This window comes from Xenopus tropicalis, chromosome 3 (assembly GCF_000004195.4).
Source record: "Xenopus tropicalis strain Nigerian chromosome 3, UCB_Xtro_10.0, whole genome shotgun sequence".
In the NCBI taxonomy this organism is placed as follows: domain Eukaryota; kingdom Metazoa; phylum Chordata; class Amphibia; order Anura; family Pipidae; genus Xenopus; species Xenopus tropicalis.
Window position 1 is genome coordinate 47,981,995 of NC_030679.2, and position 24,832 is coordinate 48,006,826.

The following is a 24,832-nucleotide window of genomic DNA, read 5'->3' on the forward strand; positions in this document are numbered from 1 at the left end:
TTTATAAGTGCAATCCCATGGGGTGGTTTTTTATGTGTTCCACTGGACAATTGGAACTGTACCACTGGGAGAGCACTTTAACACTGAGCACAGAGGAAAGCATTTTATCCGAGATGCTGCATGCCACATTTTTAATTTTAATACACAGATATGTATATTAAGACAAGAACTATTCCATACCGGAGATATCTTAGACAGACTTCTAGGAAACTATTTCCACCTTGGCCAAATCATTACATTAAACAGTTATTGTATATATACAGTACCTCGGTCTAAACACATGCTCAGTGTTAAAGTGCTCTCCCAGTGGTACAGCCCAATTGTCCAGTGGAAGCTTTGTGACCATGAGAAGGAAACTACTTATCACGCTAAGGTAAAACACTGGCTGACATAATGTCGATTATATGGTACATTCCATAAATGAAAGAAATCCTCGGTGCTACCATGCGAGTAAAATAATGCATCTATAGAAAAATGGAATGCTCCATAAGAACCTGAAGTAAAAAAAAAGAAAAAAGTGCTTTATTTATTAAGTTGATGTTTCAACCCTCACAGAAGCCATTTTGAGCACTTGTTTTCTTTTGTATCTGAAGTACCTCTGGAACTTTTTTCTATTGATATACCGTACAGCCGTGAATGCATACTTATAAAGTGAGGGGGAAAACAGGGAAATCAAGACATTTAAAGCACAAACCCAAATACATCAGCTCCACCTAGTGTTCAAAGAGAATAGTGCTATAATGCCAATGCTATGTGGGGATATGAGTGAGGGAACTGAGCTCTTAAATGCAACATGGGGGATTTAATTTGCTAACAGATAATAAACTGTTGCTGATTGTTTGCCATTAGCAACTGCTCTGGTGCAGTTAAAAAAAAAAAAAAAAAAAAATCTTCCTACCTAACTCAATCCAAACTGAATTAATTTTTACAAAAAATGGATGCAGTCAAACCGTCATAATTTCAATCAAAGGTACTTATACCCAAATCCACTCCTTGGACTTCATCTTAGTTTCACTCTGAAATGTTGATGCAGCATAGTTGCACCTAAAGGATCATGAAGTCTTTGAAACACTGAACGCTCAAAGCGATACCGGCCCCAAAATTATTCGCCTTCACTGCATCCAATTCGCAGTGAAGCATAATTGCACATGTTTTAATTCTTCAGTAGCAGTTACTGAAATTATATGAAAGACACTGCATTGTGAGTGAAAAAATGTCACACTGCATCCAAAAGTTCCCCTAACCTAGAGAATCCCAGATACCTGCGGTTGGCACTGGATGGCAGAATTGCACCATGGAACCATTTGGTGGCAGGATTTACATTCAGGAGCTGTGCTCATTTCTTCTTGCATTAGGTGTTGATCCAATAATGAGACATAAGACCACGTATTTTTCAAATAATCCATTGATTTACTATGTTTATCCTTGAAGATTGATTGCACTGGCTCACTTCCATTTTAACGCCCATTCAATGATTGGAGTGCCAGTCACACTAATGTCTTTATAAAGTGTACAATGCATTGATAAATATACAGCACCACCTAGTGAACTAATTCATACAAGAACTCCCAGCAATTAGCAGTACAGGTACCTTTTCATCACTTACTTTCTTACATACTGTTATTAAAGAGATCACAGTAAAAAAAATAAAAAGAAATTCACAGTGACAAAGATGTAAACAAGGTAATTTTTTGTCAACTTGTAGCAGTCTTGATGGTTGTAGTATAGGAAAATTAAAATTTTACGGAGTTTAGCAGCCCTGAGATTAAAGCTTCATCAGGCGGGCAATCTGTTCCCTTCTCTTTCTATCACCAACTGATGTCTTACATTTTGTCCGAAATTTCAGAAGCTCCTCCCGGAAATCCTGATGGTGCATTGGGCAGTAGCCCTGTGGCTCACATAGCTCCTGTTGGAGGGAAATCAAATATGACTCCTTTACTTAGAAAACAAAGAAGCTGGTATTCTTGAAGCAAACTGTCTTTTTCCAATTCAGTCAGTTTACATTAAGCTTGTATGACATTATTCTACCAGTGGCTCCAACAGTGGGGCTGCACCCACCCCAAGGGGTGCTTTAAAGGAATGGAATTGGGGAGGATGCCTATTTGCTCTCCTAGATAAATCTGAAACCCCAGGTTGAAGGCCAGTTAAGGTAAATATGTATATGCAGTTTGTGATATTATTGAAATTATGACTGAATAACTAACAATAGTTAGTTGAGGTATACATTTGTATAATTTCTACCAAGCCCAATAACACCTGGTTATTCTGTGACCCAGTGCAACAATGCTGACTTCTAGCAGTTAACACTACTGGTGGTATGCTAATAATGTATAAAAAAAAAAATACACCACTAAACTCAATAAATTGTATACAGACAGTAACAAAACACACTAGTACCTTGTATTCAGGAAAAAAATCCTTGTAACCGCCTTTAAGGAGATAAAGCTCTGGGTAATACAAGCCTGGGTACTCATTCCTGGCTCTGTCTTCCTCCCTAAGGAAGCGACACCTAAAATAAAACATTGAAAGAACTGACAGAAGCATGAGAGTGGAGACTCTCTGATACGTCTTTTACTAGATCATATTTACATTCAGTGACATTTATATGGTACACAAACCCACTCATTGTGTTGATAAGAGTCTTGATTGCTGGTTGCTAACAAGGCTCCTATACAAAAATGGTTTTCTAATTTTACATTATATTTAGGGGCAGATTTATTGCCCCTCGCTCTTTTTCCAAAAAACACAAGGCTCTGTCTTTACAAATCAGAAGCAAATTCTGGTGTTCAGAATACTGAATTCTTCCATTCAAAGGAAAGAATGGATTATGATGGTGGGGAAGGGCATGAATTTTGCTAGATTTTGGCCCAGAAACATTCATGCGTTTTTCTGGAGAAAATCTGCCAATCACCACTAGGCGACACTTCACACATGCTGTGATCCTAATGAAATGTTGCTTGCTCCCCTGAAATGTTGATGCACAGATGGTCACAATAAATGGGGAAAGCCCCCTGACTGCATAAAAATAGATTGTGTGCGGCTCCTTTTAGTATGTAGTGCAGTAAATTGTGGATTGTGTGGCTATAACTTGTATAGAAAACAGACCCTTCCTTGGCCATATGTCCTGAAAAATCATATGAAACCTGGTTTGTAGCACTTACTGCTTGCTCCACCTGGTGATCATATTGATAAGTTATATAGTCATCATATACAGTCAGCAGAAAAAAAACTAATGTCCCTCTTATGGATTTCTGAAAATAGAAATCCCAGTTTATTTGCTTTAAGAGGCTGACTATGGAGTCGTGTTCAGAATTCCACTACTTATCCAAACTTTATGAATACTTACATTTTTGGGCCTCTTTCAGAAGAGAACTCGCAATGAAAAACTATAATTAATCGCTTCTGTGCCACCGATGGAGCCAGAGGTTGTTTCAGGAAGTAGTCAGTTACTTCCTCTTGCCGGTGGAGGTTTAATGCACCCTTGTGACACCAAAATAAGAGTATTAGTTGCAGGGAAATGTTGCGAGAAATAAATAAAAAAGGAAATAAAACCACAGACTTTCTTCTAAAAGGAAAAAAAAGAGTGAGCCAAGTAGAAGAGGAACAAACAGAAGATTCAGGTTTACTATCATCAGCCACCAACTATCATCAGCTCACCTTGATGTGCCCGCCGTCATATTCATAAGGATAACGACAATCTATTATAAAGACATTCTCCACTAAACTGCTGAAGTCTCCATGAATTAAGGCTGCCAGCTGCAGAGTGAAAACTTAGTGCTTAGTGGAATTAGAAAAAATAAAACAAAAAAAAAAAAAGCCCACAGTAATCCCTACAATCCTCCTATTTAGGACATACGTTAGTGCTTTGTCTAAATCTTCGTGCAGTACATAAAAATTCACCTTGTGCACCTCCAGCAGGGCTAAAACTCCCTGTATGCTAGAAATGCTCAAAGCTATCACATATGCTGGGAGTCATAACCATCCCTACCCAATGTGTAGCTTAATTCAGCTTTACATTCTATGTTTATAAGTACAGGTATAGGACATATTATCCAGAATGCTCGAGACCAATGTTATTCCGGATAAGGGGTCTTTCCTTAATTTGGATCTCCTTACCTTAAGTCTACAAAAAAACATTAATTAAACCCTATAGGATTGTTTTGCATCCAATAAGGATTCATTATATCTTAGTTGGGATCAATTATAAGGTACTGCTTTTTTACTACAGAGAAAAAGGAAATCAGTTTTATTCTGAATTATTTGATTAAAATGGAGTCTATGGGAGACAGGCTTTCTGTAATTCAGAGCTTTTTGGATAACGGTTTCCGGATAAGGGATACCATACCTGTATGGGATCCATTATCTGGAAACCAGTTATCCAGAAAGCTCTGAATTACAGGAAGGCCATCTTCCATAGACTCCATTATAAGCACATAATTCTAATTTAAAAATAATTTCGTTTTTATCTGTAATAATAAAACAGTACCTTGTACTTGATCCCAACTAAGATATAACTAATCCTTATTGATGGCAAAACAATCATATTGGGTTTACTTAATGTTTAAGGAATTTTTAAGTAGACAATGTATGGAAATCCAAATTATAGAAGGACCCTTATCTAGAAAACCCCAGGTCCCAAGCATTCTGAATAACTAGTCCCATACCTGTATTCTCCTCTAACTAAAATCTTTAAACATACGGTCAAATATTTCTTTATAATACAAAATAGACGTTAATTTCCTTTAAAATATCATGTAATAATCCTGTAATATATAAACATAAAAACAGTGCTTAATCATATAGCTCACTGAAACTTATGCAATGTACTTAAGCATTTTAGGCATCACTTTGGAGTTCCATAAGCTTTATAAAAGAACTTGGCCTTAAGCCTCATACCTTTATAAAGACATAGAACTCTCTTTAGCTTCTAACAATCTAAATATTTTACAGTAGGGAGGTATTTAAGCCCCTATATAATACATACAGATCAAGAATAACCTGTAAAACATATCCTTATACAGTGGCTTGCAAAAGTATTCGGGCCCCCTTGAACTTTTCCACATTTTGTCACATTACAGCCACAAACATGAATCAATTTTATTGGAATTCCATGTGAAAGACCAATACAAAGTGGTGTACACGTGAGAAGTGGAACGAAAATCATACATGATTCCAAACATTTTTTACAAATAAATAACTGCAAAGTGGGGTGTGCGTAATTATTCAACCCCTGAGTCAATACTTTGTAGAGCCACCTTTTGCTGCAATTACAGCTGCCAGGCTTTTAGGGTATTTCTCTACCAGCTTTGCACATCTAGAGACTGAAATCCTTGCCCATTCTTCTTTGCAAAACAGCTCCAGCTCAGTCAGATTAGATGGACAGCGTTTGTGAACAGCAGTTTTCAGATCTTGCCACAGATTCTCGATTGGATTTAGATCTGGACTTTGACTGGGCCATTCTAACACATGGATATGTTTTGTTTTAAACCATTCCATTGTTGCCCTGGCTTTATGTTTAGGGTCGTTGTCCTGCTGGAAGGTGAACCTCCGCCCAATTCTCAAGTCTTTTGCAGACTCCAAGAGGTTTTCTTCCAAGATTGCCCTGTATTTGGCTCCATCCATCTTCCCATCAACTCTGACCAGCTTCCCTGTCCCTGCTGAAGAGAAGCACCCCCAGAGCATGATGCTGCCACCACCATATTTGACAGTGGGGATGGTGTGTTCAGAGTGATGTGCAGTGTTAGTTTTCCGCCACACATAGCGTTTTGCATTTTGGCCAAAAAGTTCCATGTTGGTCTCATCTGACCAGAGCACCTTCTTCCACATGTTTGCTGTGTCCCCCACATGGCTTGTGGCAAACTGCAAACGGGACTTCTTATGGTTTTCTGTTAACAATGGCTTTCTTCTTGCCACTCTTCCATAAAGGGCAACTTTGTGCAGTGCACGACTAATAGTTGTCCTATGGACAGATTCCCCCACCTGAGCTGTAGATCTCTGCAGCTCCCCCAGAGTCACCATGAGCCTCTTGGCTGCATTTCTGATCAGCGCTCTCCTTGTTCGGCCTGTGAGTTTAGGTGGACGGCCTTGTCTTGGTAGGTTTACAGTTGTGCCATACTCCTTCCATTTCTGAATGATCGCTTGAACAGTGCTCCGTGGGATGTTCAAGGCTATGGAAATCTTTTTGTAGCCTAAGCCTGCTTTAAATTTCTCAATAACTTTATCCCTGACCTGTCTGGTGTGTTCTTTGGACTTCATGGTGTTGTTGCTCCCAATATTCTCTTAGACAACCTCTGAGGCCTTCACAGAGCAGCTGTATTTGTACTGACATTAGATTACACACAGGTGCACTCTATTTAGCCATTAGCACTCATCAGGCAATGTCTATGGGCAACTGACTGCACTCAGACCAAAGGGGGCTGAATAATTACGCACACCCCACTTTGCAGTTATTTATTTGTAAAAAATGTTTGGAATCATGTATGATTTTCGTTCCACTTCTCACGTGTACACCACTTTGTATTGGTCTTTCACGTGGAATTCCAATAAAATTGATTCATGTTTGTGGCTGCAATGTGACAAAATGTGGAAAAGTTCAAGGGGGCCGAATACTTTTGCAAGCCACTGTAAATAGCACTTACAATTGTGATCAGTCATAACTGAAACATAATCAGGTCTTCAAGTTACATGACCCATTGGATTTTGTGTATTATAAAAAGAAAATAATCTACCCCCAATCAAAAGTCTTTGAGTTATATAATAACAGGCACTAAGTTGTTTAAAAAAACAAAACAAAAAAAAAACAAATATCTTTTTGGTTTCTATGGTTTACTGCTCCTGGGCAAACTTAGTGCCTTTTATTACATATGGGGGCTTGCATTCCATGACCTTATACTTCCCCCACGTGCCTTTATAGGAAAACTAAATGTATAATCACGATAAAGCACCCTCCAGTAATTATAATCGCTTATCTAATACCCTGGGCCGGTGTTCCTTTTCAATAAAACCTGCACTGGCCAGGGTACATCTTTAGAAGCTCATCACCTTCTCTTGATTCCAGGTGCAGAGGAATAAAATTTGAATTTTTTCACTCTGCTACACATGCGCCTGCCTCGGGCCAGAAGAAAGTAGTGTAAGAATATAACAGTGAATGAGCTCCTACAGTTTTGAGTGAACAGGAGCACTGGCCTGAGATATCAAGAAAGTGATTCTAATCACTCTGGGATGCCTAAGCTTTGGCTTCCCCAAATGACTATAACTTTCCTTCTCCTTTATTCGGAACCAGTGTGTATCACACACTAGCACCAATGATTAAACATGTATGGTTAATATCTCTGCAGCAAGGCAAGACACAGCTGATTTTTTCCAGAAAAGAAGCAGCAGCAACAACAGTTACACAAATATAAGCAAATACACTTATGCAAGCAAACAAAGAGGTTATCGTTCTATAGATCTGTATGCATAACCCAAACTTGTACTCTAACATTTGTAGCATTACTTTCTTTTCTGAGAGTGAAGGCAGAAAGCAGTACTCACAGTCTCTGCAGTGATGTAGCGGAGGTCCTGGTGTCGGCCAGTTACAGTGGGTAAAGCATAAACCTGTGCCACAAAATAAAAAGTTTGTACTGGGAAGCAAAATGGAGAATAAGGTTCAATGTTGAAAAGTGCAAAGTTATGCACTTTGGTATAAATAATATAAATGCAAGTTATATACTAAATGGTAGTGTGTTGGGGGTATCCTTAATTGAGAAGGATCTGGGGATTTTTGTAATTTGTCTAATTCCAGGTAATGTCATTCAGTGGCTTTTAAAGCAAATAAAGTGCCGTCTTGTATAAAAAAGGGCATTGATTCCAGGGATGAAAACATAATTTGGGAGTCTGCTGGAAGTAAATGTGGATACAATGGTTGGAGCTACTCAGAGATCTCAGAGAACTCTGGTGAACTCAGGAGATCCATATGTGAACGCACACTGGAAGCCTGAGCATGGAGTGCACCGTGGTTTGTGCGAGTTAGTTCCTGCTTACTATTATATTCTGGAGAAATCCAATTGCTAGACTAAACATTAGTCATAAAGGTAACATAAGACATTTGACAATTGCAGGGCCCTGAGATATCTATGTAAAATGGTGTGGGGGGGGGCCAATGAAAGATGGGGACAATAAATATGCACATATAGGTTATACCAAAACTACTGAGGCTGGGATTTTGGGGCACATAGAACTTTATATCTTGTTGGTCATTTGTCCACTTGTGCAAACTGTCTATGGAGCACACTGGTGGACTTCAATATATGAGGTCCAAACATTATACTAACGGGTATGACAATAGGTGGCTGCTTATGCCCATGTACACATCTGGAGGCATCAATCGGGTGCCATACAAAGGGCAATGGAATCTGGAACAAGGGAATGTTTGTAACAGACACAAGGATTTGTTGGGATGTTGATCTGTAAGGTACTTTTTGTCCTGGCTGGTGACAGTTTCTCCATGCAGTTGGTGCAATGTACAAAGCAGCTGCCTTATAAATTCTGATCTGCAGGAAAATCAGTTTTAGGACATCCACAGGTGGGGGGGACCACCATAGGTATCTCCAGGAGAGATAAAACCATACTTTGTAGGCTTGAACAAAGCCTACTAAAGACAAGACAAACCTACCTTTGAAAAATCTCCAATAAGTTGTCTGTGACCACAGTCTTCATCCAAAACTGTGCTAATATCCACGTCACAAAGAGAAAGTGTCTTTTTAAGAGATGTACCCTAAAAACAGCACCACAACATAGGGTAATCAATAACACAGGAATGTACAGCTATTTTTTACATGGATGACAAGCACACTTTTTTAGAAAGTACATTTTATGGTTTTCCTGCATCTTTTCTCAGGTACAACAAAATTATTTTCAAATCAATAACAGACTTTGGAGAAAATGTTCAAGACTTTGACCCACCGGATAGAATAGTCAATGGCAGGTCTTTACCTATTAAACTCAACATATACTTAGGGCAACTCCCTCAACTATATGATAGCGATAAAACTGTTGTGAAAATTGAAATCCAGAACAAATAGAAACAACATGCTAGGAGATTTACTCTAGGAAATCATATTTGCTCTTTGATAAATCTGCTGCAATGTTTCATTTAATTGTTTGTGCATTAATCTATGCCACCCATTGTAAATGAGCACATTGATTTAACCCTGGCATTAAAGGGGTCCCTATATTCCCAAATAGTGTTATTTTGGCACAATAAAAGAAAACGAAAGTCTAAGCAACCCTCCATTATATAACTATTAAAAATGTTGTCTGGTTAAAATTTTGTAAATGTAATTTCTATTGAAAGTATGATCTGCCTGGCTCTTTATATTCTCTGTGCTCCTGACAATGTAGCAAAATCCAGCAGATTAAAAAACCTAGTAAAAAAAACTAATTCCTGTTACACTCTTTCAAGTGTCAGACCCAGAGAACAGAAATGGATGAACAAAAGTTATTTTCAACTGTAACAACATTTACAAATAATTTTAAGTCCTCTGAAAACAGTAATTAATGTATACTTCAAAGTTTATTAGCATTTCTAATTATTTCTAATTCTAAATTATATATTCTGCATTAGCAGCTGAGGCCACATCTGGCCCATGGCCCCCCATTGTGTGGGCCCCCCACATAGTTACATAGTTACATAGGGTTGAAAAAAGACCAGAGTCCATCAAGTTCAACCCATCCAAGTAAACCCAGCACACACAACCCACACCCACATACACAAACCACACATACAACCACCAACACTAACTGTAGATATTAGTATCACAATAGCCTTGGATATTCTGATCTGTTCAAGAACTCATCCAGGCCCCTCTTAAAGGCATTAACAGAATCTGCCATTACCACATCTCTAGGAAGGGCATTCCCCAACCTCACTGCCCTCACCGTGAAAAACCACCTACGCTGCTTCAAATGGAAGCTCCGTTCCTCTAATCTAAAGGGGTGACCTCTGGTGCGCTGATTGTTTTTATGGGAAAAAAGAACATCCCCCAACTGCCTATAATCCCCTCTAATGTACTTGTACAGAGTAATCATGTCCCCTCGCAAGCGCCTCTTTTCCAGAGAAAACAACCCCAACCTTGACAGTCTAACCTCATAGCTTAAATCTTCCATCCCCTTAACCAGTTTAGTTGCACGTCTCTGCACTCTCTCCAGCTCATTAATATCCCTCTTAAGGACTGGAGCCCAAAACTGCACTGCATACTCAAGGTGAGGCCTTACCAGGGACCTATAAAGGGGCAAAATTATGTTTTCATCCCTTGAGTAAATGCCCTTTTTTATACAAGACAGCACTTTATTTGCTTTAGTAGCCACAGAATGACACTGCCTGGAATTAGACAACTTGTTATCAACAAAAACCCCTAAATCCTTCTCCATTAAGGAAACCCCCAACACACTACCATTCAGTAGATAGTTCGCGTTTATATTATTTCTACCAAAATGCATAACTTTGCACTTATCAACATTGAACCTCATTTTCCCAATTTTGTCAAATCGCTCTGCAAAGCAGCAGCATCCTGCATGGAACTTATAGTTTTGCACAATTTTGTGTCATCAGCAAAAATAGAAACAGTACTGTCTATGCCCTCCTCCAGGTCATTAATAAACAAGTTAAAAAGCAAAGGACCAAGGACTGACCGCTGCGGTACTCCACTAACCACACTGGTGGTAAATGGAACATTTTCTAATTGGACCACTCTTTGTACTCTATCCTTCAGCCAGTTCTCTATCCAATTACAAATATTATGTTCTAGGCCAATATTCCGTAATTTTGATCATTAACCTTCTGTGAGGTACTGTATCAAACGCTTTAGCAAAGTCCAAGTAGATGACATCAACTGCCATTCCAGCATCGAGGTTCCTACTCACCTCCTCATAAAAGGCGACTAAATTAGTCTGGCAAGATCTGTTACACATAAAACCATGCTGGCACAAACTAATAGTATTGTGAACTGCAATGTATTCAAGTACCCTATCCATTATTACCCCTTCCAAAAGTTTTCCTACTACTGATGTCAGACTAACAGGCCTATAGTTTTCAGGCTGAGAACGGGATCCCTTTTTAAATAACGGCACCACATTAGCAATCCGCCAATCTCTCGGCACCATGCCAGACCTCAACGAATCCTGAAAAATTAAGTGAAGAGGCTTGCCAATCACAGCGCTCAGCTCATTTAATACCCTGGGATGAATCCCATCCGGTCCTGGACCTTTGTTTACCTTTACATGTTCAAGTCTCTTTTGAATTTCCTCCCGAGTGACACATGTCTGGCTGCTTATCTTTGTGTAAGCTTTAAATGGTATCAGTACTGAGATTAACTGGTCCCTGCATTGCCCAGGCTGTAAGCCCTTGTATTGTGCTCAACTGTAAGTCCCTTATTTGTTCACACCTGTAAGACCTCAGGCTCAGACTGAAGGCTCCCACATTGTTCACACCTCAGACAGACTGTAGGAGGAGTGCTGGCATTGTCACTGTATGTAGTACAGTACAAACTCTGTTCATGTTGGAGTGGCCATGATCAGGTTACAGATTATAGGTTTCCCTGTCTCCTTCCCTACTCTGCCTGCCCTACGATGCCTGTGTGTACCATACTCTATGGTTTAAAAAATGTGAGTGGTCACAACTGGCTTCCATTATTTGCCCTCCACCACATAGGCCAGAAAAATTCCAGCCCCTGATACTACAATTGGACAACATTGCCATATTTATTGCAATCTAATATAGTGTAATAAAGTTAAAGAGCAAGAAAATGCCACTGGTATGCTTTGCACACCAGGTTTTCCCACCCTTTGCTATCTTATGTGTGCAAACACTTCAGAATATGACTTACCCTCCTCCTTGGTTGGCAGTTCTCTTCCTCAGGTTGAAGGGGGCTGCTGGTACTGCGTCTCCTTTTAATTCTGACAGGTGTTTCACTGTCTTGTGGCCTCACTGTGCGTTTAAGCATCGGCCTGTCAAGTTTCTCTGGCATAGATGGTGAGCGGTAAAGACGGCTTCTGTTTAAAGATATCTGTTTAAGAGTAAATTATTTTAGTGGTATTTAATCTGTGTAGATTACAGCTGAGAAATAAGATATATTTTTATGCTGATCACTTGACAGGGAGGCTGGGATGTTATTGTGTGTCATATGTCTAAAGGGGAATTTAACTGGAAAATAAATGGAAACCTAGTACACAACAGTTAAAACACACTGATGTAAAACTAAAAACAACTTCTAGCAACAGGACAACTAGGTGTGTTGGCACTCGAGGAAGGGTAAGTTTCTGTATGTGTTCTCCTACAGCAAAGATCTGGATCTAACTGCCCTTCTTTAGGACAGAAAACTATAAGAAGCCACAGAGTAAAGAAAAACATTGGGGAAAGATGGCAAAGGCCACCCAAGGAATGATTACTGCAAAACAAAGTTTTTGACAGTAGGCCATATGTTTATCAGGTTTGTATAGAAAGAGTATAGGGGAAATGCAGAATTTAGTGGATACTATCAAGTGCTGCTTACTAATTTGAACACAAGAAAGCAGAAAAACAGAGCACACCATAGAACTTGTTAAGCAGAGCAGGTTCACTTAATGTGTCAAATCATAAACATCTATTTGAAGTTGCTGAAGTATGTCAGGTGCTCAAACCAACAGTGGCTTGGGTTCACCAGGTTCCCGTTGCATTACCATAAAAAATAACAAGGTTCACTGCAGAGCAAAGCAAGTACAGGTATGGGATCCGTTATCCGGAAACCCAATATCCAGAAAGCTCCGGATTACGGAAAGCCTGTCTCCCATAGACTCCATTTTAATCAAATAATTTGGATTTTGAAAATGTATTTCCTTTTTCTCTGTAAAAATAAAAATGGTACCTTGTACTTAATCTCAACTAAATTATAATTAATCCTAACTGGATTCAAAGTAATTCTATTGGGCTTAATTAATATTTTATTGATTTTTTAGTAGACTTAAGGTATGAAGATCCAAATTACTGAAAGACCCCTTATCCGGAATACTCTTGGTCCCGAGCATTCTGGATAATGGGTCCTATACCTGTACTATGAATCTCTTCTGTTTGAAGAATGACCTGTGAGGTCTAAAACATGTAGTGCTATGCATCTCTAATTCAACTACACAGAAGTTGCACTTGCTTTGCTTTCCAGTGAACTTTGTATTTTTCACTTGGCCGATGTATATTGTGGAACAAAACGGATCAACACAGAGCGTTCAGTTCATTAAAAGGATGTGGAGTTTATACGTTTCACATCCTTAAGTCTAAACTTCAACTAATTCAGAAAAGGCAAGGTTACAGAATATTCCTGGGATGATTGTTTCGTAAAGGAAAATTAAATGGTGTAAATTTATTCAGAGTGGTCCTCTGAGCAATATTGCAATTTGAATTAATCTTCTACGAAATTATTTTCTGTACATTTTCTGTAAAGAGGAAAAAAAATGCATGAAGAACAAAAATTTCACACTGTAATATTCTTTACTAGGCAGTGTTAAAAAATGCTAATTTAATTGCACATTGTTGTCTACTTAATGGTGACATGCTACTTTGTTGCAAAAACAGTAACTACTTCAGCAGGAAGTTTTAAAACGTACACTGCACACAGGAGCAAATTATAAAACTCTCAATTTTTCCACTAGCAGAGGAGGTCACTAAATAGTTTCCATGTTCACAAAAACTATACTGAATTTGGGCAAAGAAATAGTTGTAAATCGTGCAGAATTAGTTAACCCTAGGGTTGCCAACAGTCAGTTGAGTCAAAAGCCTGGCATTAACAGGCTAAAAATGCTCAGACACTACTAAAAATAGAAAATGAGCTTAAAATTGCAGAATTGCTCAAAGAAGCACCTTGAGTAAGTGTATATCAATTAATTATATACATTTTTGGGTTTTAGATTTAGATTCCCTTTAAATTACTTACATTGTTTACATTGCTGACTTCTACTTCTTGATTTAAAAGAGGTCCTGACAGAAGAATTGCCATGCTAGAGGACAAGTTACCAACAGCTCCAGAGGGATTCTACATGCACAATGGAAACAATGTATTAGCAAAAACCAGGAATAGATCTTTATAAGATATATCCACTTTATTACTAAAACAAGCACGCAGGGTTTAAAGGTTGCTCCAGTAGCTCATTCAAAATATACGAGTGCATTCTACACACTGCAATTTGTTACTAGAAAGCCAAAAATACTAACCTCAATCTCCTCTTCATCAACTGAAAAAAAATCTGCAAATCCATCAAGATTTTGCATTTTGATGTCATCATGTGGTCCCTCCAAACAAGGGGCAGCTGCACTTATTGGGGAACCCAAGATATTCATCTCACAATCCTCGTCTAGGGAGATATCAACCTGCCAGGACACAACTATAAGCACTTTGTTCTTTCCCATGTGTTTGCTCTGACATGTTTGACACAGAAAGGCTAGAATTAGTTCTTGGATGCAGTAACATGACAGCACCCACTTAAGAATATAATATTACCAAATATTTACTTGACTTGGTTAAAATGGGTTTGTGTCAACTGATAAAGCTGAATAAACTAATAAAAAAAATCATCCTATAACAGTCCCAAGAAAATATAATACAACAACATCAGTAGTTAACTCATCTCAGGCTGAAAATCAGACACTATAAAATGGGATAGGCTGCAAAGTCTCAAAAACTTTGTACTTCATGTACATCAGTTATTTAGTAGATATTGCGGCTATTGACAGCATATAAGAAAATGTATGTTTCTGGTTTGCTGTAACTCAACAGAAAATGTATGTGCCAGCAACAGAACTTAAATACATATAAATACTGAGATGGGAAGCACTGCACTGAGGCACTTACCTTGTCCTCTGGTGCTGGAGAGAATTGTGAATCGACTGCTTCTTGTGGCAGCACCAAAGCAACAGGTTTGCAGTTTGGATTTTTAAACAATTCACTCTCCTGAAAATAGCAACCATTAAAAAGAAATACACTTTGACACACAAACTAATACTTTACAGTAATGACCTCTTCCAACCGCTTTCACATGTTACTTCCTGAGGTCCAAAATTTCTCAATCTCGCTTACATTTTCCTTATTGGACATGCTTCTCTGTCCTCCTGAGGTCTTTTTAAAACTTGGAGTACTACAAAGAAGGCGAGGCTGGGTAAGGCAGAAAATAACATGTTTTGTTTAGTAAGAGGGTCTTAAAATGCATGTATTTATATGATGGTGATACATGAAAAAAAATCACTACAAAAGTGAATTAAATGACTACAGCTCGTGCCAGAAAGAGCAAATGAAAAGAAGAATACATTTCAATGGTTCAAGGATAACTGGCTAACTAGGCACCAGCAGAGAAGACATAAAAGTGCAGAACCTCTACAAAGGCAAATCAAACCAAGAATATATATTGCTTTATTTCATTTAGCAAACTAAAAAAACTATACATGCTCTAACCTTGACAAAATATATAATAATAAAAATGAAGGTTTCGCTGTCCCGCATGTAGTACTTCTGCCAAAAACAAATGTACCCATATAAAGAACCAAACAGCATAGACAAAAATAATTGTCTCTGTCTAAGGAATTACACTATACAAGGCCACTCACCAGAACAGAATTCATGTTTCCTCTCTGACACTTTCTGTGAAAAGAAAAGAAGAGTTATCTATAGATCTACAAATCCATATGAATAAATACGCCTGTAGATATAAGTTACCATGGCAGATAAAGAGCAGGATGAGCAAGTATGTGGCTTGGTGCTCCTCTGCATAATCTATTTCCAGAGAAAGCGGAGTTGTGCCAAGGCAAGCAGTGGTGACACACTTCCACTAATTTAAATCATTTAACCTATTCAGTTTCTTTGTAGGTCCAGGAATAAAGCAAAAACATAAGCAATTGAATTGCAGTACTAACCAGTCATACATCATTGAATTAAAAGGCAGTCTTTGAAAAGAGAAAGAGGGGGATTTTAAGGCACAATATTTGGCAAAAATTAGACCACAGCAAGTTTGCCACACCCATTATGGCAAATCTGAAGGTGGGTCCCTGGGATATCAAAGTTAGGCAACTAAGACTATTGTACCTTAATAGGTCTACCCATCAATGCTAACTCACATCATTCAAGTCAATTTTTGGTACTACACTTCAGATAGAAGAGAAGACTAGACGCTCAATTTCTCCAACATCAAAAGGGGGGGCCACAAAGCAGCCTGGGGGAAGGGGGCAAAGAACTTGTTTATAACGAGGTGCCAAGATATTAAAGGAATAAAACATGTTTTCTGCAAAACGCATCGGTTTTGATGCTTCTCCAGCAAAATCCTGCATTGAAATCAGTTTTCCAAGAATGCAAACAGATTTTCTTTATATTTAACTTGAAAATTTTACATGGGGCTAGCCATATTCTTCATTTCCCTGGTTGCCACAGCCATGTGACTTGTGCTCTGATAAACACTTTACTGCCACGCTGCAAATTGGTGTGGTATCTTCCCCCTCCCAGCGGCCGATCAGCAGAACAATGGGAAGGCAGCAAGATAGCAGCTCCCAGTAGATATCAGAATAGCACTTAAAAGGAAAAGTAACACTAAAAATTTTTTAACTAAAACTATTGATCAAGCCTAGCCTGACTCCTTCCTATACAGAAGGAAGGCTAGATCAATCGATCGCCGCATAGTGGACGCTTCCCCTGATACTTCACCTGCATCGCCGTATCACCTTTCTTCAAATGACCGGAAGCCAACTTTTAACAGGTATTTTGTACTACAGCATTCAAAATAATAAATGGTTTGTGGGATAGGGTAATTATTGGGGCAGGGTAAAATACATTTTTTAGTTAAAAATTTTTAGTGTTACTTTTCCTTTAATAGTAAGAAATCTACACGGGCCGATATCGGTCCCTAGGACCGACTGGGCAGCTTATCTGCCCGTGTAGGGGCAGAAAAGAGCGGCCAGGTTAAAAGTTTCAGTCGGATCGGGGGCCGCATCGGCTCGCTGATGCGGTCCCCGAATCGACTGCCCCATTGCCGCCTACATAATACGGTTGTTTGGCCCCAGGGCCAAACGATCGGATTATTTATTTATTTCTTTTTTTTAACTTCAAGCTCCCCGATATCCCCCACCCGTAGGTGGGGATATCGGGGGAAGATCCGCTCGCTTGGCGATCTCGCCAAGCGAGCGGATCTTACCGTGTATGGGGACCTTAAGTCCAGCTTGGGACTCCTCCAGTTATACTGAGTAGGAGAAACAATAGCTTGTTTAAATAGCTGCCTGAAAGCAGTTCTAATGTAGCGCTGGCTCCTTCTGAAAGATCAGACTCAGACACAATGCACTGAGATGGCGCCTACACACCAATATTGCAACTAAAAAAAAAAAAAAATACACTTTAAATTGTACAGGGAATTATTTTCTATGTAAACAGTGTAATCCCTTCAAGCAAACTTTTACCACCATCAACCATCTTACACCCACAACTCCACAAAGGTAAAATACAATAATTAAAACAAGTTTACAAGAATTATAAAAAAAAAAAAAAAAAGCTGCTAAACTAAAATAACAAAAATTTATTTTTTACACTTACTTGGCTTTGCATCCTAGATCTGGCGTAAATCTGCACAAAATTGAAGCAAAATAAATACTTTCAAATTGCAGTTTGATGCCTCCCTGTGGAGCCAGTTCTATATGCCAGCTAAATTAATAGATTGGCTTTGAAGGGACGGAGCATATTTCACAAGTACAACATTCTCTGACCACTGAAAGCCCCATGCCAAATAATTTCATATTGGAGGTCAGAGTGAATACTCATAGCAGAAATAAATATATTTTGTTACCTTTAAATTAACTTTTAGTGTAGTGTAGACATTGATATTCTCAGAAAATCTGCAACTGGTCTTATTTTTTTTTTTTTTTGTGGTTTTGCAGTTATTTAGCTTTTTGTTAAACAGCTCTCCAGTTTAGGATTTCAGCAGCTGGTTTCTAAGGTCTTTTTTTCCTTAGCAACCAGTCATTTGAATGAGAACATTAAAATAGGAAGATAAGGGATAAAAAGTAATAATAAAACTGTAGCTTCGCAGAGCAACTTTGGCTGCTGGGGTTAGTAACTTCCATGGAAAGCTAGAAAGATGAAGAAGAGGAAGGCAAATAATTCATAAAATAACAAAAACTTTAAAAATGAAGACCGATTGCAACATTGCTAGGAATGGAATTCTATAACATACTAAAAGTTAACTTAAAGATGACCCACCCTTTTAAAGCCTATTTTCCTCTGGCAGACAGCTCCTGAATTTTTGTACCAAGACACTGGGTTATGTCTGCATTTAAAAAAAAAAAGTGCTTTTTTTTTTTGTTGACAATCATGGTGACCTCTATCATTAAAGGTGCTATCAACAATATCATAGAGCAGTTATAGGATTGGCAGCAAAAGGAAAAGCTGCAAATAAATAATATCTTTAGGAATGAAACCCTTCTTAAAGAAATACGGTGATGGGAAAACATGTTTTTTTTTTAAAAGGCATCAGTTAATAGAGCTTTTCCAGCAGAATCCTGCATTGAAATCAGTTTTTCAAAAAACACAAAGATTTATTTTTACATTTCATTTTGAAATTTTACATGGGGCTAGCCATATTCTTCATTTCCCAGGGTGCTACAGCCATGTGACCTGTGCTCGGATAAGCTTCAGTCACACTTTACTGCTGACTTTCCTGCAAGTTGGAGTGATATCACCCCCTTTAAGATTGCAGCTATCCGACTCCTGTATTGCTAAAAGTTGTAGATATGGGAGTAGCACTCAATAGTAGGAAATCCAAGTCTGACTTGGGACTCCTCTAGTTACATGGGAGCAGAAAAAACAATAGGTTATCTTAAAGCAGTTCTAATATTTTCTACTGAAAGCTCAGACTCAGGCACAATGCACTGAGATGGCGCCTACACACCAATATTACAACTAAAAAAAAATAAATTTGTTGGTCCAAGAATAAAATTTTAAATGGTAGAGTGAATTATATGCTATGTAAACAGTGTAATTTAGAAATTAAAAGCACACCATAAAAATTATGACAGATTCCCTTTAAGTTCTTCAACAATCAAGATCCACTGGAACAGGGTGGAAATACAGTGGCTTGCAAAAGTATTCGGCCCCCTTGAACTTTCCACATTTTGTCACATTACAGCCACAAACATGAATCAATTTTATTGGAATTCCACGTGAAAGACCAATACAAAGTGGTGTACATGTGAGAAGTGGAACGAAAATCATACACGATTCCAAACATTTTTTACAAATAAATAACTGCAAAGTGGGGTGTGCGTAATTATTCAGCCCCCTGAGTCAATACTTTGTAGAAGCACCTTTTGCTGCAATTCCAGCTGCCAGTCTTTTAGGGTATGTCTCTACCAGCTTTGCACATCTAGAGACTGAAATCCTTGCCCATTCTTCTTTGCAAAACAGCTCCAGCTCAGTCAGATTAGATGGACAGCGTTTGTGAACAGCAGTTTTCAGATCTTGCCACAGATTCTCGATTGGATTTAGATCTGGACTTTGACTGGGCCATTCTAACACATGGATATGTTTTGTTTTAAACCATTCCATTGTTGCCCTGGCTTTATGTTTAGGGTCGTTGTCCTGCTGGAAGGTGAACCTCCGCCCCAGTCTCAAGTCTTTTGCAGACTCCAAGAGGTTTTCTTCCAAGATTGCCCTGTATTTGGCTCCATCCATCTTCCCATCAACTCTGACCAGCTTCCCTGTCCCTGCTGAAGAGAAGCACCCCCAGAGCATGATGCTGCCACCACCATATTTGACAGTGGGGATGGTGTGTTCAGAGTTATGTGCAGTGTTAGTTTTCTGCCACACATAGCGTTTTGCATTTTGGCCAAAAAGTTCTATTTTGGTCTCATCTGACCAGAGCACCTTCTTCCACATGTTTGCTGTGTCCCCCACATGGCTTGCGGCAAACTGCAAACGGGACTTCTTATGGTTTTCTGTTAACAATGGCTTTCTTCTTGCCACTCTTCCATAAAGGCCAACTTTGTGCAGTGCACGACTAATAGTTGTCCTATGGACAGATTCCCCCACCTGAGCTGTAGATCTATGCAGCTCGTCCAGAGTCACCATGGGCCTCTTGGCTGCATTTCTGATCAGCGCTCTCCTTGTTCGGCCTGTGAGTTTAGGTGGACGGCCTTGTCTTGGTAGGTTTACAGTTGTGCCATACTCGTTCCATTTCTGAATGATCGCTTGAACAGTGCTCCGTGGGATGTTCAAGGCTTTGGAAATCTTTTTGTAGCCTAAGCCTGCTTTAAATTTCTCAATAACTTTATCCCTGACCTGTCTGGTGTGTTCTTTGGACTTCATGGTGTTGTTGCTCCCAATATTCTCTTAGACAACCTCTGAGGCCGTCACAGAGCAGCTGTATTTGTACTGACTTTACATTACACACAGGTGCACTCTATTTAGTCATTAGCACTCATCAGGCAATGTCTATGGGCAACTGACTGCACTCAGACCAAAGGGGGCTGAATAATTACGCACACCCCACTTTGCAGTTATTTATTTGTAAAAAATGTTTGGAATCATGTATGATTTTCGTTCCACTTCTCACGTGTACACCACTTTGTATTTGTCTTTCACGTGGAATTCCAATAAAATTGATTCATGTTTGTGGCTGTAATGTGACAAAATGTGGAAAAGTTCAAGGGGGCCGAATACTTTTGCAAGCCACTGTAGATCACCGCTGTTTGCCTATTTATACCAACACACATTTGGAAAGATTTTAAAGGCTAACAGAGAAGGACAATTTATGTTAAAGTACAGTATGGTATTTGATATGTTCACATATGTATTAAATATGAACAAAAATGTCTTTAAACAAGCAGATATGTGCAATTATACATGCAGCTTGAGTGAAGTGACTGTGACTCAGATTGGGAATTGTGAAGCATGTAGTGAGATGATAAAAATATAAGGATTTTTCTGAGAGAGGAAGTCAGATACGTGAAGAAAATGTTTACAAAAAAGGAGACAAGAAATCCTGTGTTTCTTTTGATAGAGGACAGCTTTTCTGAGCGCTTATGGCTGTATTTACATAGACCTTTCTGATAAAGTTTACTTAGTTTTTACCTTTCCTTCTCCCTTAAGCTTTAAATAAACCCAATAGGATTCTTGTGCCTCCAGTAAGGATTAATGTTATCTTAGTCTGTGCTGGAGCAACAAAACGGCAAATCACATGCAAAAAAACATCTGGTGCCAAAGTTTTGATTACTTACAGGCCATCAAACTGGACAAATTGTGTCTTTGGTGACTCCACTTTGCCTGAAAATTGATAATCACATGCATAAGAAACATACTGCCATGATGAGCTTATTGGACTGAAATTAACACACTTGATGAAAGCACTTTTTGTTTAAGTATTTCAACTAAATTCTATCTGAAATATCTCTCTCAACTGTGGTAGTCAGCACACAAGTAAAGAGACATTTGCATCTAAAAGGTTAACCTTTTAAAATGTCTACTATTGTGTTATATTTTAAATTATTTTGTGTCAGTCCCATTCTGAAATTGAAAATGCAATATTATTGTTTTATCAACAATCCACTACCTAAATGCTACAGCAGCCCTTAAATAAAATGAATATACATAGGTACCTTGTTCTTGTTTACTCAGCAGAAACTAAAGAATTCATACCTAATGACATTCTGTCAGGGGACTCTGTTGGCAGTGGCCCAGTCTCATCACCAAGGTTGGACAAGTCCAGGCAGCGTTTGGGAGTTTCACTGATCGTGGCAAAGAAACAAAAAAAACAAAAAAGAAAATAACTGTCCATGCGTAAATAAAGATTTTAGGGAAGAGAAAAACTATTTTTTAGCAATAAGAGCAAAATAGTGAGAGCAGACTAGTATATCTTCCAGTACAATCAAAACCATGTTATAAACAGTGCACTGAAGAAAATTAGGAAAAAGGAATATATGGACGGTTTCTTAAAGGAAAGAATATACAGCATATGTCACAATGCTGCACACACAATAAACAGGTGATGTTTTTCTCTGCCGTTTTTTACATAGCATGTCCACGCTGTCATGAAGCTCCTAGGTTCCAAGCATTCCTGCTCCCTTGCAGCCATTAAAAATTACCAGTTATATTTTAAGACAGACAGTACATGTGCAGATAAAAGCTCCTGTTTCAGGCCCTCCAGCTTATTGGCTTGTGTATGGGTTCCTCCAAAGACCTTACTTTTATATTGAGCCTCTAGAGAAGCAAAAAACAAAATAGAAATGCTAAAAAAAAAAAAAAATAGCTGACCTCACCAACTGATAAATTCTACTTTACAATGTACTCTAACTTCTTTGCTAAGACCTTTATTATGACCACTAATCACTTCAAATAATTCAAAAGCTTAATGTTTCTGAGACTCTTCAGCAACTTGCACATTTGTTTTTAGGTAATCACCATAGCAGGTAATGGGGAAGGTGGTCAATTTGAGGCAAACTGGCAATGGCTCCCAAGCATCTGAAATCATCAGTTTGTGATGCCCTTAAAACAGGGGTCCTCAAACTACAGCCCGCGGGTCGATTCGGCCCCCCAAGATCATTTACCCAGCCCCCACTGGTGTGATGCGGTGACACGCTGGGGCCGAGGACAATGCTGAGGCAGACAGGTAGTAGCCAGGGGTGAGGATGCAGCGGGGGCATAGTTCGAGGACTAACTATAGTCCAGCCCCCCCCAACAGTCTGAGGGACCAAGAACTGACACCCTGTTTAAAAAGTTTGAGGACCCCTGCCCTAAAACATATACAGAGCACAAAATAACCAGTTCTGCAAATTTCTCTGCATGCAGGCTTTAGAATGCCGAGCTGATATTTACCCAGTGAAGGTACTTAGGTTACTAAATCCAACAGCAAGGTCAGTGACAGGTGTCAAAGGCTGTTCAGGAGAAAATGTAACTGAGGAATCTTTTTCACGAAGGAGGTTTAATATCATTCTGCAATTTGTACGGAAATGCAGGCCTTGGTTGGACTTTGGGGGTGCTTCTGATGACATTATGTGATTCTCTGCCATGACTTCAGCCGAGCCTCCACTACTTGTCTGGAACCTGTGGTGCAAATGAAATACATAGTTATAGCACAAAATAAAAATGAAAGATCTGCAAACATGTGTTTTATACAAAACTCACAAATCTGTTTATTTTGTTATGAAAAACTTTCATATACTCTATGAGAACAATGAAGGTTATTACCATAAAGCTTGACTCTACAGCCATGTTTTTATTAATATACCCAAACATCTTTTATTTCAACTCACACAACAAACGTGCATTTTGGAGCCCTCCTTCTGACTAACATGTTTAATACCACCGATTGGGCACCTCAGATGCCTCATAAAAATTTTAAGCAATTTTAAAGAACAGTATTGCCAAAAAAAAGAAAGATCTGCGTTGAGATAAAATATAGCCTACCCTGGTCTGGGGCATTCAATGTGACTTAAATAGATAGAAAATAATCCAATTGGGTTTAATTAATGTTTTATTGATTTTTTTTAGTAGACTTAAAGGAGAAGGAAAGGCTAAGTCACTTGGGGGTGCCAAAATGTTAGGCACCCCCAAGTGACTTTAATCGCTTACCTTTTACCCCGGGCTGGTGCCCCTGTTGGGATAAAACCGCACCAGCCTGGCGTAGCTGCAGCAAGTGTTCACTCTTCCTTTGTGCGCTTGTGCAGTAGAGTGAAAAGCCAAACCTTAACAAGAAAGTGGGCTTTTTCACTCTACTGCGCATGCTCTGGCCCAGGGATTCCAAAGAGAGAAGAAATAAGGAAGAGGAAACGCTCAAAGACAAGCCAACCCAGAATATAATTTTTTGCCTAATAAGAGAAATTCTAAGCAACTTTGCAATATACATTCATTACAAATGTATAATGGTTTTTGAGTTATTTGTATATATAACTGCTATTAAAAGTAGTGTTTGTCAGTCATTTTTTATTTTCTGCCCTGGTGGCTTTGACTGTTGAAACAATTTAGCAGATACAAGGCAGCAGCCTGACAGACCTGTATTGCTGAAGGAGACTGACGTTTGCAATATTGTTTAAAAAGTAACAACCAGGAGTTCAGCAAATGCTGCTTTCTATAGCAATTACAATTAGCTATTAAAGCACTGAAAATTAGCCTTGGTATATAGGGACGGCCATGCGTCAAAGAGTACATTTTAAAGATTATTTATGACTCTTATTATATACTATTTAAGTACCTCTAAGTACAATATCCACTAGAGTGCAATACTCACTCCACCTGATAACATCAGGGCAATATTATTTGAGAAAAGGCTACAACATGCATGTATAAAGCAGGGCACAGATCATCACTACTGAACAGAGGTCACTAGAATGACAAGTTTAATAAGAACTGCTTACATTCGGGGGTTACACGCTCCTTAATTATCGAACCGACTCTCCATCGCCAAGTAGTCTGCGTCTGAAGCAAGTTATCATGTGTCCAGAACACCCTTCTACCCCTACAGCATCTGCGTGCACTTTTATTTTACCATTCGAACCCCTACTACGATACCAGTTACAGATACAACGTAGCAAAAAAAAAACAAAAAACCGAACACAAAATTAAAATCTTCCGCTTAGAACAACTAACCAATCACAAGAGAGCATCCGGGTCACAACTCACAAAAGCACCTAGAAAGGCTGTAGGACAGGGAGGTCCGTTGGGATAGGCTACAAGACAAGCTGTTTGAAACAAATATCTGTAATAATTGGCTGATAAGAGCGCGTCACAGGCAGCGCAGTCTCAGATTGGTTTAGTTGTTTTAGAGCTCTTCCTGGTCCCTGTTGCGCTCAGTGATTCGCTATCTCGTT

At 38.9% G+C, this 24,832-nt stretch overlaps 1 protein-coding gene across 5 annotated transcripts; it reads right to left on the bottom strand.

Moving 5' to 3' along the window:
- Nucleotides 1-1,387: 1,387 nt before the first annotated feature.
- Nucleotides 1,388-24,783, bottom strand: cdc25c (cell division cycle 25C). Of its 5 annotated transcripts, none has more exons than XM_031897530.1 (17): nucleotides 24,380-24,783; nucleotides 22,842-23,069; nucleotides 21,666-21,754; nucleotides 21,248-21,293; nucleotides 17,571-17,600; nucleotides 15,605-15,638; nucleotides 15,081-15,155; nucleotides 14,856-14,954; nucleotides 14,219-14,374; nucleotides 13,941-14,039; nucleotides 11,865-12,044; nucleotides 8,654-8,755; nucleotides 7,534-7,596; nucleotides 3,658-3,756; nucleotides 3,347-3,480; nucleotides 2,398-2,509; nucleotides 1,388-1,906 (listed from the first exon to the last, which is right to left on the bottom strand). In XM_031897530.1, coding segments are annotated over exons 1-17 (1,689 nt in total). In that variant the 5' UTR covers nucleotides 24,382-24,783; the 3' UTR covers nucleotides 1,388-1,765.
- Between the last annotated feature and the right edge of the window lie 49 nt (nucleotides 24,784-24,832).